This window comes from Triturus cristatus, chromosome 12 (genome assembly GCF_964204655.1).
Source record: "Triturus cristatus chromosome 12, aTriCri1.1, whole genome shotgun sequence".
Classification (NCBI taxonomy): domain Eukaryota; kingdom Metazoa; phylum Chordata; class Amphibia; order Caudata; family Salamandridae; genus Triturus; species Triturus cristatus.
The window spans coordinates 125,267,594-125,282,817 of record NC_140595.1 but is presented as its reverse complement, the minus strand read 5'-3'; the positions used below and the strand labels follow the sequence as shown (position 1 = coordinate 125,282,817).

General features: G+C 45.2%; 1 protein-coding gene across 1 annotated transcript in view; it reads left to right on the top strand.

Moving 5' to 3' along the window:
• APH1A (aph-1A gamma-secretase subunit) overlaps positions 1 to 15,224 on the top strand; it is a 74,183-nt gene that overhangs the window by 42,398 nt on the left and 16,561 nt on the right. Inside the window, exons 3-5 of the mRNA XM_085639764.1 lie at positions 4,089 to 4,162; positions 7,143 to 7,265; positions 8,079 to 8,206. Of these exons, the coding sequence (XP_085495890.1) occupies positions 4,089 to 4,162; positions 7,143 to 7,265; positions 8,079 to 8,206 (325 nt within the window). The remainder of the gene's footprint in view (positions 1 to 4,088; positions 4,163 to 7,142; positions 7,266 to 8,078; positions 8,207 to 15,224) is intronic.

Here is a 15,224-nt window from a genome sequence, read left to right as displayed (position 1 = left end):
TGTACCTTGGTCACTTGGTGGGTCGGGGCAAGGTGCAACCCCTCCAGGCTAAGATCGAAACCATCATGGCCTGGGAACACCCCCAAGACTCAGACGGAGGTCCGAGCCTTTCTGGGCCTCACCGGTTACTACCGACGCTTCGTCAAGGGGTATGGTACTATTGTGGCTCCCTTGACTGAGCTTACATAAAAGAAGCACCCTCGACGGGTAATCTGGACCGAGGTGTGTCAACGAGCCTTTGACACCCTGAAACAAGCAATGTGTGCGGCGCCTGTCCTCAGGGCCCCTGACTTCTCCAAAGAATTCATCGTCCAAACGGATGCGTCGGAGCATGGCATCGGGGCAGTGCTGTCGCAGCTCAATGAAGAGGGTCTGGACCAACCTGTGGTTTTCCTATCTAGGAGACTACTCCCCTGTGAACAGAGGTGGAGTGCGATTGAGAGGGAGGCTTTTGCGGTGGTGTGGGCTCTGAAGAAGTTGCGGCCATACCTGTTTGGCTCGCACTTCCTGGTTCAGACCGACCACCGACCCCTCAGGTGGCTGATGCAAATGAGGGGTGAGAATCCTAAGTTGTTGAGGTGGTCCATCTCCCTACAGGGAATGGACTTTAGGGTGGAACATCAGCCAGGAGTGGACCACGCCAATGCTGACGGACTCTCCAGGTATTTCCGCCTTAGTGAAGAGAACTCCCAAGGGATTGGGTAGCTCTCCCCACTTTCAGCTGGGGGGGACGCGTGTTAGACCTGCCAGTCTTCTGGCTGTCCCCTCCTCATTTTTTCTTCCTTTACCCTCTCATTTTTCTGTCCACTAGTTTTTTTTGGTGTTGACTTAGAGGCTCTGGGCACCCCATTATCAGTAATTGATGGTGTGGCGCTAGGTGCTTCCCTAAAATGGAGATAGTGAGAGAGCTCTTCCACAAAATGGTGGCCTAAAACTGTCACCTCAGACCCTGGGCCATAGGCTGGCATGAGGAGTTCCAGAACCTTCTGGACCACTCTGGACAGTCAGGGCCCAGGCTATATATAGAGGTGAGTTGCGTCGGCCATTTTAGGTGGGGTAGAAGGTGTGAAGTGAGGTGGTCAGGAGCAAGGCACCTGAGTGGGGAGGTAGGTGTGCTGGAGGGGGGGGGAGAACTGACTGTTCTTAGGGCCTGCTTTTTCTCCCCCCACAGTTGATACTACCCCCTACCTCGTGACCTAGCCTTGCCTTCAACCTCTAACTCTGGGATCACGTTAACCGTCTGTGTTTCCCGCCTAGTCAGGACCCCTGAAGAGAACTGAGTGAGAGAGTGACCTTCACCGACCTTATCCCCCATTTCCCTGACTTTGCTTAGCTGAGGCGATCCTGTGAGAGTAGGGTGCGCTGGGTGTCAAACTATTCACCACCCCTCAAACTGTAGGCCTGGCCTTAATTTCTACACCCCCCATTGAGGAGATCCTGAAAGAACTCACCACTGTGGCCTGGGGGCCAGAAAGATTGTCCCTGCTATTGCTGGGGCCCGCGGAGAAGCCCGGGGCCCTGTCGCTGACGTCACATCTGAGATTGCGTGGCCCCCAGGGCTGAGGAGGCCGCTAGAGTTCAGGGAGGGCCTTGTTAGGCTGAGCAGACTAATCGAGGCCGCGTAGGCCTGAAGCCGGTGTCTCCTGTCATCTGTCATCTGACAGGGCGGACTGTCAAGCGCCACCCCCGCAGCTTCACCACTCGCTGACTGGGCCGCGCCCCGCAGGCCGCACTGTCATTGGCGGCTGCGGGTGCGCCCTGGCTGTGGTGCGTCATCAGTGCGGAGCCTCGAGAGGTGTGACCGACCCGGACATCGCCGGGAAACCTGCACGCCTGACGGAGGATCTTCGCAGGGGCAGGTGAGGCCGAAGTCTGAGGTAAACCCTGGGGAGGAGGGCGGGAGGCCTGGGAGAAGCCCAGTGCACGCCCCTCCCCCGGGGAAATCCGATCGTCGGGCCTGCTTGGCCCTGCAACTACCCCGGAGTGGGGGAAGCGGTCGAACCATGGCCCAGTGAATTTGTGCCAGTGTAATACTACAACGTTGGCCCCCAGAGTGGAAATAACTGCCTCCCCAGTCAACATGAGTCCCCTACGGAGGTAGCCAGTTCAATGCTCAGCGCTTGGTCCCCTTGATGAAAAGCATAAGTGAAGCGCTATATTTAATGACTCTACTCAAAGTACTATGTGATTGCCAAGTAAACCGCTATGTCTAAAGACTCTATTAAAGTGGTAGGAAATCGCTATGTGAAGTGCTATGTTTAGACACTCTATTTAAGGCGCTATGAAATCGCTATAGGTAGTGCTATATTTAATGTCTCTATCCAAAGCACTATTGAATTGGCAGTACTGTGATTGATCATCAGGTGGCATGCTTGATTTCGTAACAGATTTAAAATGTCTATCCAATGCCAATCTGGTCACGAAGAAATGTTTAGACCCTAATGTGAAGCGGATAAAAGCTAATTAGGGCCATTTGAAAGGAAAGGAAAAGAATGATAAAAGAGAAGATTAAAGCTTTTCTAATTTCTCTAAATTCCTTGGTGTAGTGTTGTTTTTAGTGGTGGTACGCTGGAGTGGTGTGTTGAGTGGAATGCAAGCACGACATAATACTCCGGAATGAAGAAGCCTTATCACCTGAGCCAAGCTACCAAAGGTCTTTAGGTCCAACAAGGTCCAAGCTGCAACTTGGGTCCAGGGGGTTTAACAACCGGTATAGCCCTTGGCACTGGGCTACAAGACTATAACAACACATACCAAAGGCACTTGGGGCAGTGAAGCAAATGGTCTCAAAACATCAGATAGAGCCTCTACAGTAGAATCCACAAAATGGAATGTAGCCTTATAGCCCACTGCAGAGGCTATACCGGTTGTTAAAGTCCCTGAACCTGTGTTTTAGGCTCAACCTACAGGTGAGGGCATATAACGAGGGAGAGGGCCTTTAACAACAGGTGTAGCCCGAGGCAAAAGGGATATACAGCTAGTAGACCATTTCACACATTAAGGGTAGGATGTTCTAAATTGAAAAGGGAGAAACAGAAAGAAGAACATTGGAATTTTGGAGCAGAAGGGTTATCCCGGCCATTATAATCCTGGAGCCACTCGAATGTCTTCAGTGGAGCTCTCAACATACCAATGTTCTAATTCGTAATAATAAATTACACTCCTATTGATCTTGGGATGCCTTTCACACATGCTGCAGGGCAGGTTCTCGGCTACAAAGAGGAGGATGAGAAGATTGTGACAGACGCTCCAGACTAAATGACTCTAATGGGAATGCTGGAGCTGATCACCATGCAGCTGGATCTGTTGTGTGAATTTTAGCTCTACTGGTGGGCAGCTGCCACTTTCTGCATCTGCAGGCTGTTTTTTCTTTAGCCTGCCAGTGTAAGAAACTGCTCGGAAATATGATCACTGTGACTTCCCTGTGTAGTTCAACGTGTGTATCCAAAAATGGTGGATTGCACAGCGACCTAGAGCGCTACTGTTACATTTTACCAGAATTTCCAGCACATTGTATTGGCATGAGGGCTCAAACCCGCAGAAGAGGAGATAGGAACTTTAGCAGTGTCCTGGAACAAAACCCTTTCTCTCAAAACACTCTAAAGAGCTTTCAGCATACACACTCCACTTTTGGCATGAAGACTTTGGGCTGAGTAGACCTACTTGAACTGCAGTTGTGCAGGCAGATGCATCAACTGTACCAGGTTAAATAGCACAAAAACTTCTGGAAATGCATTGATGGCATCAATAAACATTAGGGCAGAAACACAATCTTATCTGAAGTGGTTTTTAACGTACACATACAAAGCTTATAGGAGGATCAAAAGAAACTTATCTGAGGTTGCTGAGAAGCCAAAAAAGTTGTATTAGTCTGTAAAGTGATAGCTTATAGCTGTTCTAAGCCACCGTTGGTCACTGTGCTCATGTCATTTTTGTTTTGTGCCTTAAAGAATGAGTGGTTGTAAATTCTTGGCAATAACCAATTTAATATCTAGAGATCTGAAAATGTAATTGCTTTGTCACAAAACTTTTTTTAAAAAAGGTACACCACTTGAACATGATGGTTATTTTTTGTATTTACCCACTAGAAAAGCAGATGAAGGTTTGGCTACCATCAGCGAAGATGGAAGGTCTCCAATCTCCATTCAGCAGATGGCCTATGGTGAGTGAGTAAATCAACAGTAGTGATCATTGATTGTCTGGAGCACGAAGGTGTGTTTTAATGATATCAGGTGGCAAAGCTCATGGCATATATACTAGTGGGAAGTGCTAAGGCAGGTTAGAAATGTGGAAAGGTGAAGAAAAATGTAACTAGGTAGACTTCTAATGTAAAAGAGTGAAAAGAGCCCTGTCCCTTTAAGAACTCCAACTCCTTCTGCGCCCCTTTTTAGTTCTGGCAATGGCCATGGCCTGTTGATTTTACTAATATTAAATTTATAATATACTTGGTTTGCTTTTGTCATCCACGTTTTTCTTCTGCCCACCACGACATTACATAACGCAAGGTGCAATCTATTATCCCACTTTAGTCATTGACTAACTTCACTGTGAGTGACCGCATTCTGTCCTTTCACAAAAATCACATCTGGATAAGTAGTTCACTTAAGTTCCAGGGGCTACTAAGGCAATGTGTGCTTTTTGGAGAGAAACCAACATTTGCTTATTTTTTCGCCAATGCTTGTTTGTTTATTCTCATAAATGCTTGCCTATTAACTCTTGTTTGACTGTCTCTAGTGTGACAAAATAAGCCTAGCACAAAGCCACGCAATAGCGCTATTGTTGGTCAACTGCACTGGTAGTTTACACCCACATATAAACTTGCACACAGAAGTTTATAGCAAGAAAATCTTGTCTATACAAGCCAGCCTAGTGCTGTTCAATCAATCCATCAATCAATCAGGGGGTTTGTATAGCACAGCTACTCACCTGTGAGGGTATCAAGGCGCGGGGGGGCTCCGTAGGGTGCTGTAATCCAAAGTCAGCAGGGGATGTACAAATAAAATAAGAAGAAAGTAATTCTGCTCCAGAAAGCTAGAAAAATATAATTCCGGTGCCGCATTACAAGAGTGCTGCTGCTAAGGACACTACCTACAGTGGTCAAGCTCAGATCTGTGCTGTAATGTGTCTTGTCAATGCAAAAGAACATCATATTGGTTAAATTAGGCTTCTTTTAATACAACAGAATTTGTTTTTACTGTAAAATAAGTGCAGAGAAAATATGCACATTATAATCCGACAAGATTAGGCATACAAACCCAGCTTAATGCGGATTCTATCAACAGTACATGTTTCAGTAAAAGGAATAGATTCTATCTGCAGGCACTTGATTAGTTCTGTGTCCGCGTGCGAATGTGGCCGCAAGTGTGATTCATGATGTTTCCAGACCTGTTGCATTTTGCACCCTCTACTTTTCAGCATTGCTGAGTCAGAATCTGTTTAGCTGGAATGTTTTAGAAAAGAAGATCACCGTGCTTGATTATCAGAATCTAATAAAGACGACTCCATTAGAGCAAATCCCGCATTAAGACAACTTGAAGCAGTCTTGGAGAGAAACATTGTGTCAGAAAGCCTGTCTCCTGCTAACTTGGAGCCCAAGGAACAACCAGTAGTATATTCTTGAACTAGAAGATGACCCTTGGGTAGCTATAACTATAGCAAGGTGAGAGAGAAAGAGGTTCATCCATGCACTAAATTCCATAGGAAAGGTGGTTTTGTAATCGCACTGAATCGACTGTCTCCTCACATGCGCTCTTCAGTTACCCAAAAATGTCAGGGAAAAGAACACTGCACTGTGAACACTGCACTGTTTGGACTATCAGAGCAATCAGCTGCTGCATTGACGTGAATGATGCCTTCATTCCTTCCTACTATTTGTAGCCTCCAGAACAGCAAAGGGGGAGTCAAGCTCTAAACCTATCCAGCATAGTCACATAGCTGGTAGTCTGCACAAAATATATCAAGAAGTAAGTCAAAAGACCAATGTTGAGTGGCCGTGTACTCCCTTGAGACGCAAGCAAGTTTGGACAGTACGTCCAAAATGCCCCTCTTAGAAATTTGTAAGGTAGCCAGCCAAATGAAATAGACTACACGTTTGTTGTCCCTGCTTAGCTGTGGGTGCAAGTGTTGGAGCTAGTCCTGAAAAAAGACAAATAACTGGTACAAGCTCATTATCTGACTGCCACATATTCATTGCCTTATGCTCTATTAACAAAATTGTGAATCAATAAATGATCCACTGCTTCATGAAAATTGGGTGTCCTTTTTTCTCTTTAAACTTTATTTTTCAGTTTTTTATAGTACAGTGTCAACAAAGTCAGTGCCACATTTACTAGATACATAGGTCATAGATCCACTCATGCAGTATATACCTTTCAATACAGAGGTTGGACGGACTAGACGGCCAGAGTATTGGCTGCATTGTCCCCCGGGTTGTTACTGGAGTCTAGCGCACGCTCTTAATGTTGTTATTAACGTTGATCATAGTCCACCATTAACATTGTTATTTTCGCTTTTAACTGCCCTGACTTTCCTGAGAGTGGAGCTTTGTTCTTGGTTAGGTCCGCCAAGTCTGATCAGGTTTTACATTAAGTAAAGTCACTATGATTGCACAGCAGAGGAGAGCAGGTTAAAAGAAGGAGTCCTGAACGTGGAAAATGGCCTTAATGTATTACTGAATAACTACACCTACAGGTTAGTTATTCAACTTTCCTTACCCTGGTAACAAATGGATTTTTAGTTTACTAGCTCATTCGATCATGCAATACTCCATTTATCCTCTCATCTGTGTCCAGGCCGCACTACATTTTCACAGTGGAGAATGCTGAAAGCTTAGGGGCAGAGTATGGGGCAGGAAGAAGACCACACTCAAGCTTCTATGCTGAGTTCTCTTAAACTTTGACACCTGCCCAACAGGTATGTTGCTTTGCCATTCCATCGGTGTGACTAAAACCGTTGAAGGACTAAGAGTGCAGAAGATAGCACAATCTTTTTTAAAAGACTTTAGTGACCATGTTGAGCCCTTACCCTTGGGTCAAGGCTAGTAAAATAACCAAGGGCTCTCTTTTGCGTATAGCAGTTCACGTTCTTATAATTATTCTATCTGATTACTCATTTGTAAGGTAACATTTTCTTTTCTTTTCCAGTGTCTGGTCTTGCTTTCGGGATCATCAGTGGAGTGTTTTCCGTCATAAACATACTCGCAGACTCAATCGGGCCGGGGATCGTGGGTATACATGGGGATTCACCTTATTACTTTATCACTTCAGGTAAGTGAATAGTTCCCACCTCTTCTTTGCTCAGTGAGGCTGCTATTTCACATTAATTAAGGGTATCAAATATCTGGAAACATTGGAAGCCAACCCCCATAAATCCAATCCATGAGTGATCTGTCAAATAAAGCAGAACAATGTCATTCCTCAATTTGTCCACATCTATACCTCTGATAGAAATTGAAACAATTAAAAGAAACCGTTCAAGGCTTCCTGGCATAATCTTTTGAGTTTGTACTAAATATATTGTAGTTTATAATTCAAAATCAACAATTCTTTTCTTTAAATTTGGCTTCTCTAATCTGCAGCATTGATTGATTATGAGCTCTTCTAAAGGGGCTAAAACCCTGACTCGAGCTCCAGTTGAATATTAAATGTGCCTTTTCCAAGTTCATTGCATTGTCTCTCCAGAGGATCACCTGGTGGTCGGGGGTTCCTTTTGAAGAGAAACTGAAAATGCCAAATACAGCTCCTTTAGAACACCTCCAAGAACAGCAGGTAGTGCAAGAAAGTGGAGTGAAATGATTCAGCTTTTTAAATTTCGCACCTTCCTCTGAATATATAGCAGGGAAGGGGACTAGTAAAATGCACATAGAAATGACCATTCTGTATACTTTGAATGCACGCTTGCTTAGCCTCCTGATCTCATGTTGACAATTAAGTGGCAGCTTTGCCTCCCACTCAAAATCTTTGGATATATGGGCTCTCTACATCTATCCCTAAAGCAGAAACTGAAACCTTATTCTGCTATGAATCTTCTGGATTTATTTGTGAAAGTGACCTGTGTCCTATATATTTCTCTCTTTCCAGCATTCCTGACGATGGCAGTCGTGTTCCTCCACACTTTCTGGGGTGTGATATTTTTTGATGCCTGTGAGAAGCGGCGCCTCTGGCCACTTGGGGTGGTTCTCGCCAGTCACCTGATCATGTCTGGTTTGGTGAGTGTCGATAGAAGGCAGACTAGAGACTAATAGATTACCGAAGGGGTGAAACACCTTGTGACTTAAAGTTTGAGGGCATTGGTCAAATGGTGTATTATAAATTGTGTAACATTCTTTTTTTTCCCCAGAGTTTCCCCATACCCTACTGGACATCACTTATTTAGGTCCAGAGCTAGAAAAATAAGTGTTAACTCATTGCCCTCTCAAAATTTGAATGTTTGCTGCTTTCAAAAAGGGGCTTCATACCTTAGTTTTTCCATAAATTGGTATTTTAAATGGGTACTGAGTATGCAGGACAGCAATTTGGATAACCCTTATATTAGAACTTAAAATTAAACGGGACTCAACAAACTGCTTTATTACAGGGTTCTTTTGCCAGGACTTGCACCCAGTGTCCATCTTCCACACACCTTATACATGTGGAATTTATGCACACCTTAGCGAAGCGACACTACCAATGTAGAAACCAAAACATTTTTGTAGAAATTCAGAGTTTTAAGCAAACAGTCTTGGTCACAATGAATTTGACAATGTACCATGGGCAGTTCAACATTTATTACCACAAGTCATTTATTTGGTTTTACTCTTCTGCAGAGACAAATACGACCGTAGAATACTATTACAAGTTTACACGAAAGTTGAGCTGTTACTGCCACATAGCTATAGACTCATATGTGACAGATGTTTTTTTCCAACTAGGTATAGAAAACCCAGCTGCACTTGTATAAGGCAGTGTAACTGAGACCTGGATAGGCCAGGTGAGAATCAGGAGCCACTAGAAAGGGCAACTTTCTCTTCCTCCCTAGCCATGTATCCAAGTGGATAGGGAAGAACACAGATAAAGCCAGGCAAAACAATGGAGTAAAACCTTCCCCCAACTTCATCCTCTCAGGACGGGGCTACTGTAACTTGGAATGGTCTGATTGAAAGTTTACATATCCACTTTAGATACAGAACAGAGGGGCCTTCGGTCAATTATTCTTTTAGCACCAGGGCCCACGTCCTAATAACTCTGGTGTTAGTAATTCATGTATTAACTCATTGTGAAACTGCATTTAGAGTATTTACCAAACATTAAAGTTAGGAGATTGCTTCAGTTTTGAAAGCAGGAAAGGAATTTTTGATCAAAGTCTAATGCTTGGTACTTGCTCAAAAACTGTTGACAATTCTGAAATTCCAAAATTAGCTGATGAACAGCTTTTTTTTATCTAAGTCCTGTTAATTAAAGTAGTATATCCCGCTCCACCCTGCCATAGACTTTCCCTTAACTCTCCATACGATCCTCCGTATTAGCCTACTGTGAGCATAGCAGACATGACCTAGAATATACAAAAGAGTATTATGTAGTATATTCCAGTATAAGCAATAAAGGAGAAATTACATTTTTGAAGGAATAGAAGTGCTCTGTCCTTTCCGCACAAGTCTAACCAAGAACACAGCCAACTATTGTAACATCATCATCACCACCCATTGGGACTGAGCAGCACAGAACACACAAGACAGTCCCAACAAACCTCCCTCCTTTACAGCAGCACGAGGAAGAAGCTGGCACAACACATTGTCCTCCGTTAAGCAGCATGAGACAAAACAATCTCCCCTTAACAGCTACCTGAGGAACTCCCTTCTATCCATACATGAGCATAAGACCAGGTATAATACTTTGCCACATTGCACAGATACACGACAGCAGAGAAGACAAAATAATCACTCCTTTAAAGCTACATTAGGGAAGAGCAGTCACTTTATATCACCTTCCTTTACAGCACCATGCAGGATGATGAAAGACCAAATACCAGAGCCTTCAGGCCCTCAGTATACCTTGGTGCAATATATAACAAGCATTGGCATAGCCAATAGGTCTCGCCTTTGGAACCTTATAAGTGTTTAGCCATGCAACAGTTGCATAACTAAATACTTATAAGGTCCCAAAAGCGAGACCTATTGGCTATGCCCGCGCACATGCACTGTAGCTCTAGGCTGGCCTGGTAGCACTTTTTGGAGCCCTCTCAATAAGTCTTGCCAGACCAGCGCATGCGCTGGGTCAGGCGAGACCTAAAAAACAGAGCACTTGTGGTTTATAATGCAGGGTGACGTATGCCTCATATGAATGTGCACTCACCCCTTCTCATTCACAGCTTTATGATTCGGGAACAATTCACAATAAACTTCCTTCCATTATTGTAACATTAGGGCAAACCAGACTACATATACATTGTTCCTTGTCAGCAGCCAGGGACTAGAAACGTAAAGTAAGGCAAGATGCAACAAAATCGATTTAGATTGAGCAAGATATGTAATGCAAAGGCTGGAGAGGTTTCCTTTCTCATTAGCCTTATTAAAGGAGGTAGTGAGAGGGCATTCGTCGGGGGCTTTGTGTGTGCCTGTCTTTTAAACTAGAGTGTCTTCTGCTTGAGAAATTGCCGTAAAGTGGAAAAAAATTCGATGTTAAGGGCATAGTGAAGCTAAGGTTCGTAGCTGTCAGGTAGTCCAGGTCTTTTCTTTAGTTTCTTTGTATTTACATATACTCAGAACCAATGACAAGCCGCTTCAGTGTTATGATTGCATAGAAGTATATACTATGACCTGTGTTGTAATAACCCATTTACGTCCTAGCAGAAAGAGAATCACCATGAATTGGCAGGGCCATCCTTATTACAGTCAAGAACAAGAAACTCCACCAGTTGGGCGACATTATACATTCAAATGTTTGTGACCAAGACTGTGTTCTGTTCCAGTGCCAGACATGTTAGAGAATTACAGGAAGACCTATCTAGAGGTCGGCTACCAAAGGTCCCAATAGTCTGCGCCATTGGCCCATGCTACTCACCCAGAAGTATGAAGCAAGTCTCATTAACATTCACAGCAGCCTGTCGTCTGATTTGCGTTTTATTTCCAATATAGAATCCTAGTTGCCCACTCTCCTATCTGTGCCTCTCAAGCGCAGTCCAACAGTGTCTTCTGCGTGCACCCACTTGTAAGGTTCTGCTTTCCTGGCCTCCAGGGCAGGCGCCTGCGCAATTTTTGAGTTAAGTACTATAGCTCTTTTGGCTAGTTGAAAGGTCAAATCTACAAATTTGCAATTTGACTCATATGCTTTCGGTCTGACCGTTCATCCCAACAGACATTTTAGGATTGTAGAGGCTTCCATTTTGGGTCCATCTGTCCACCTGATCCATCATAGTTGTCCAAAATGTGCGTAATAATGGCATGTCTAAATCATATCGTAGAAAATGTGCATCAGTCTCGTGGCAACTAGGGCTTCTGTTGTCAGGTTGCCAATGTGATGTGACACTTTAAGCCAGTTCTGACTCTATGCAATAGCACTTTTAAGTTTCATCATTTCCCATGTTGACATTGTAGTCCAACATACAAGGTGCTGCTAACTGAAAGTGCGGTCTGGCGTAGAACAACCTTGCAACTCTTTATAGCAGATCCAATAAGATTCTGTTTTGGATGCCAAGCTATCATTTTTTTGTTAGTTCGGAGTCTGTGGTCTATCAAACCTTGAATAGAAATGTTCTATGTGGTAATATAGAAAAGTCATAACTTCATTAAACACATGGAGTTGAGTGTTATGCTGTCTTTCCTGCTGTTTATTGTTTCTAGCAGCCACTTACAGAATAAACAAAAAAATCAGAACAACAAAGAACTACAATGCTTAGCAAGCGTTGGTGCTGGCTCCTAATATGGATTCACAGGTGTCATTGGTTTGTTGTATGTTCCCCACCACTGCCCTACACTTCCTTCCGATGTAGCAGATTCAGTTCCACTTAGTAGAAACTGGCACATAATGAAGTAAATACAGATGAACAACAGAGGAAGAGCCACTGTCCACCCACTAGCTTCTGATGAGCCTCCAGGATAACTGGGGGATGTTGATTGTTGACCTGGGAAGAAAAAACAACAAATAATATCCCATGATGAAGTAAGGGTATCTGTGTCATTATTTTCAAGAGGTGGCATGATAATCGCCTCTGTGTTTATAATTAAGGTAGAACATCTGCTAAAGTATTCTAGCCACAGATTTCTTACCGTATAATATTGCCCAGGCATTCGACTGGATCAGGAAATTTTCTAGTTGTACCTCCGAGTGCCGATAGGTGGCATCATTTGCCATTGTTCACGCCGGATGTGACGTGTGCAGTGCCTAATATAGGCGCTACCCTAGTGCACTGACATCAGTTCTTTTCTTTCCGCAGATCTGGAGAGAGCTAGCCCTAGTTTTTGACTGACTTTTTTCTCGCATTTTTGTCAAGGCTTTTTCAAGACTACATCTCCTGGTGTGCTAGGGATGTCTCCTAAGAAGCCAATAGGTTGAAACTATGTGGTGCCTGTCACCAGGAGATGTCTGTGAAAGATCGTCATTTGGTTTGCCTCTGGTTCTTGGAGGGTGACCACGACTCCAGTAACTGCAAAGATTGCCATGAATCCCAAGGCGCTAATACACTGAAGTGTCTCGCCACCTGACATCAGACAACTCCACCACACTCTCTATCCCAGTCTCGGAGAAGATGCCATGACTGCTTGCAGTACCCCTCCCCATGGTCAGCATCTCGATCCAAGTAGTTTGGTAAGGCACCTAATAAAATTAAGTCCAAGAAGTCGTAGAGAGTTGAAGTCATCAGACCTGGCATGGGAGCATCGACACTCTAGGCCCACCTCCACTGTAGAGCCTGTGCCAGGATCTGCTCCACGCCTCCGAGAGTTTCCTGGAGTAACCTCCACCCAGCTTAAGGAGTTTAATGAGGCCGTGCACCTCATATTTGGGCGGCCTGGCCCCACTGGTGCAGGAGGAGCCCTTACTGGTTCTCTGCTGGCAGGTTCGCCTTTGACACCAGTCGGTCCCCTTGGATCCTTCCCTCTGCTCTGTGCCGTTGCTCCCAACGCCACAGTCACTTTGCGGTGGTGGCGGACCAATCGTTATACCTAACTCTGACACAGAGCTGGATGAATGTCGCCTGAATCAGATTGGTACCATGCCTTCGTAGTCGGAGCCAGTGCCTTTTTTCTTTGACATTATTAGAGGAGGTGACTGTTAGGAGGGGGTCAGAGGGCCCTTATGGTTACCACCATCCCCTTGATTACACAGAGGACAACTGGTACAAGGAAATGGCGGATTTCAGTGGTTTGGACACTACACCAGATACTGGCCTGGGCTCTACCCATATACGGAGGAGGGTGCCTCATTCACAGTGGTGATGCGGAGAGCAGACAAGGTCATGGACCTTCGGCTGCCTTCAGTGGCAGTCAAGATGAACGTCTTGACAGGGGTGCTTCAGTCGAGAGGTAAACCTTTGCTCCCATTCAATGAATATCTTGCATATATCCGCCTTGGGGCCTGGTTCAAGCACTGCACAGGGTTTACTGTACACAGGACAATTGCCGACCGCCATTGTCCCGCTCCCGCAGATCCCGGTTTCCTCACTCAAGCCTCCACTTCCAGGACTAATTGCGGCACGTTCCCTACCACTCTACCGCAGGGAGCATACATTGAAGAGGATGCAGCTCTGTGGGTTGGGTGCGCTGGCTTCAAGTGGGGTGGCCTTAGCTATCGGGGTCCGAAGGTGGGTGAAAGTGCAGCGGCAGTGTCTGCAGGAGAAGGGGCCTTGGGTGATGCTCCGCGTCAAGAGCTAGCAGTTGTTGCATCCAGGGTTGAATGCATGGATGGTTGCTGAGTAAGTGGCGGGGGATCGGAGGACTAGGGTCCCTGGTGCTGGTCATGGTCGGGTCGCGGATGGCCACAGACAGGCTAGCATTTGGTGCAGCTGCACAGCGACCACCATTAAGGGGGAAGGAGAGCAGCTGGGAGGCGGGGGCACGCAGGGGGGAAGGGCCGCGGTGACTACAGCAGCGGGAAAGGGAACGAAAAAGGCAGTGGGAAAAAACTGAAAATCGCAAACAGAATACACCACAGATAGAAAAAATGGGGCACAGTCAGTCAACACGGGGCACAGTCAGTCAACACGAGGCACAGTCAGTCAACACGAGGCACAGTCAGTCAACACGAGGCACAGACAGACCAGGCACAGACAGACAGACAGGCTGGCAGAGCGGACCAGCAGAAGAGCAAGGCTCTCTCACTGGACCACCCTGGAAGAGACCCAGGCAGGAGCCTGTGGGCGGAGGAGGGCCTAGAACATATACCTGCACAAGAGAGGTGCTGGTGACAGAGACGCAAGAACCAGGAGGTCAGAGGTCTGCGTAGAGAAGAACCGGACAGTTGCCCATTTGGGGCATGTCTTTCCCTGCATTGGCTCCTTACTTGGCATTGGAAATAATATTATTCTGCTGTGCCCAGTCCCCCATCCTGTGCAATATTACTCCCCATAAGATTTCAGCGGTGCTTTCCAATAGAAAAATCTTTTTTTTAAATTGGGACGATAATTGCATCCTTTCATGACTAGGCAAGAGGCCTACAATTGCAGCCTTGATAACGTTAGTTATCAGCGGAGCCCAAACTGCTATGTTTTTCTGGGTGATTTACCCATTGGACATCTGTTGATTCAACCTGTGGCCCTTCATAATTAGTGAAAAAGGGAGGATTATCAATTATCCAAATGGCTGCTAAATCTTTATACTGCCTGGCAGTTTCCATGTCCTCCCATGCCTTAGCCCTGATCTTAGCAGTCTGTGGAAAAAAACACACATTGGTCTAACCACTCATTCAAAGAGGTTTTGCCCTTTCAACAGAACTGAGTGTATTCACATATTTAGAAGATTTCTATAATAAAGTTATCGCCAAGCAAAATACTTTTGGCAGCTGACCTCTCTTCCGTAGAAGCTAGTTCCGAGAGCTTGGGATTTTGTTTCATAACAGGTCCTTGCATTATTCCAATGAAATTGCTGAATTAGTGATTCCAATAAGATAAATACACATAGATTAATTGTTATAGAACCTTCCTTAGCCTGCTCCTCTATCTCAAATAATGTTGCAACTGGTCCAGTGGTGTCAAATACTTTGCCTTGAAAAGCTGACCAGGCTCTGTTGATCCTTTTTTTGTATTTGGAGAAGAGG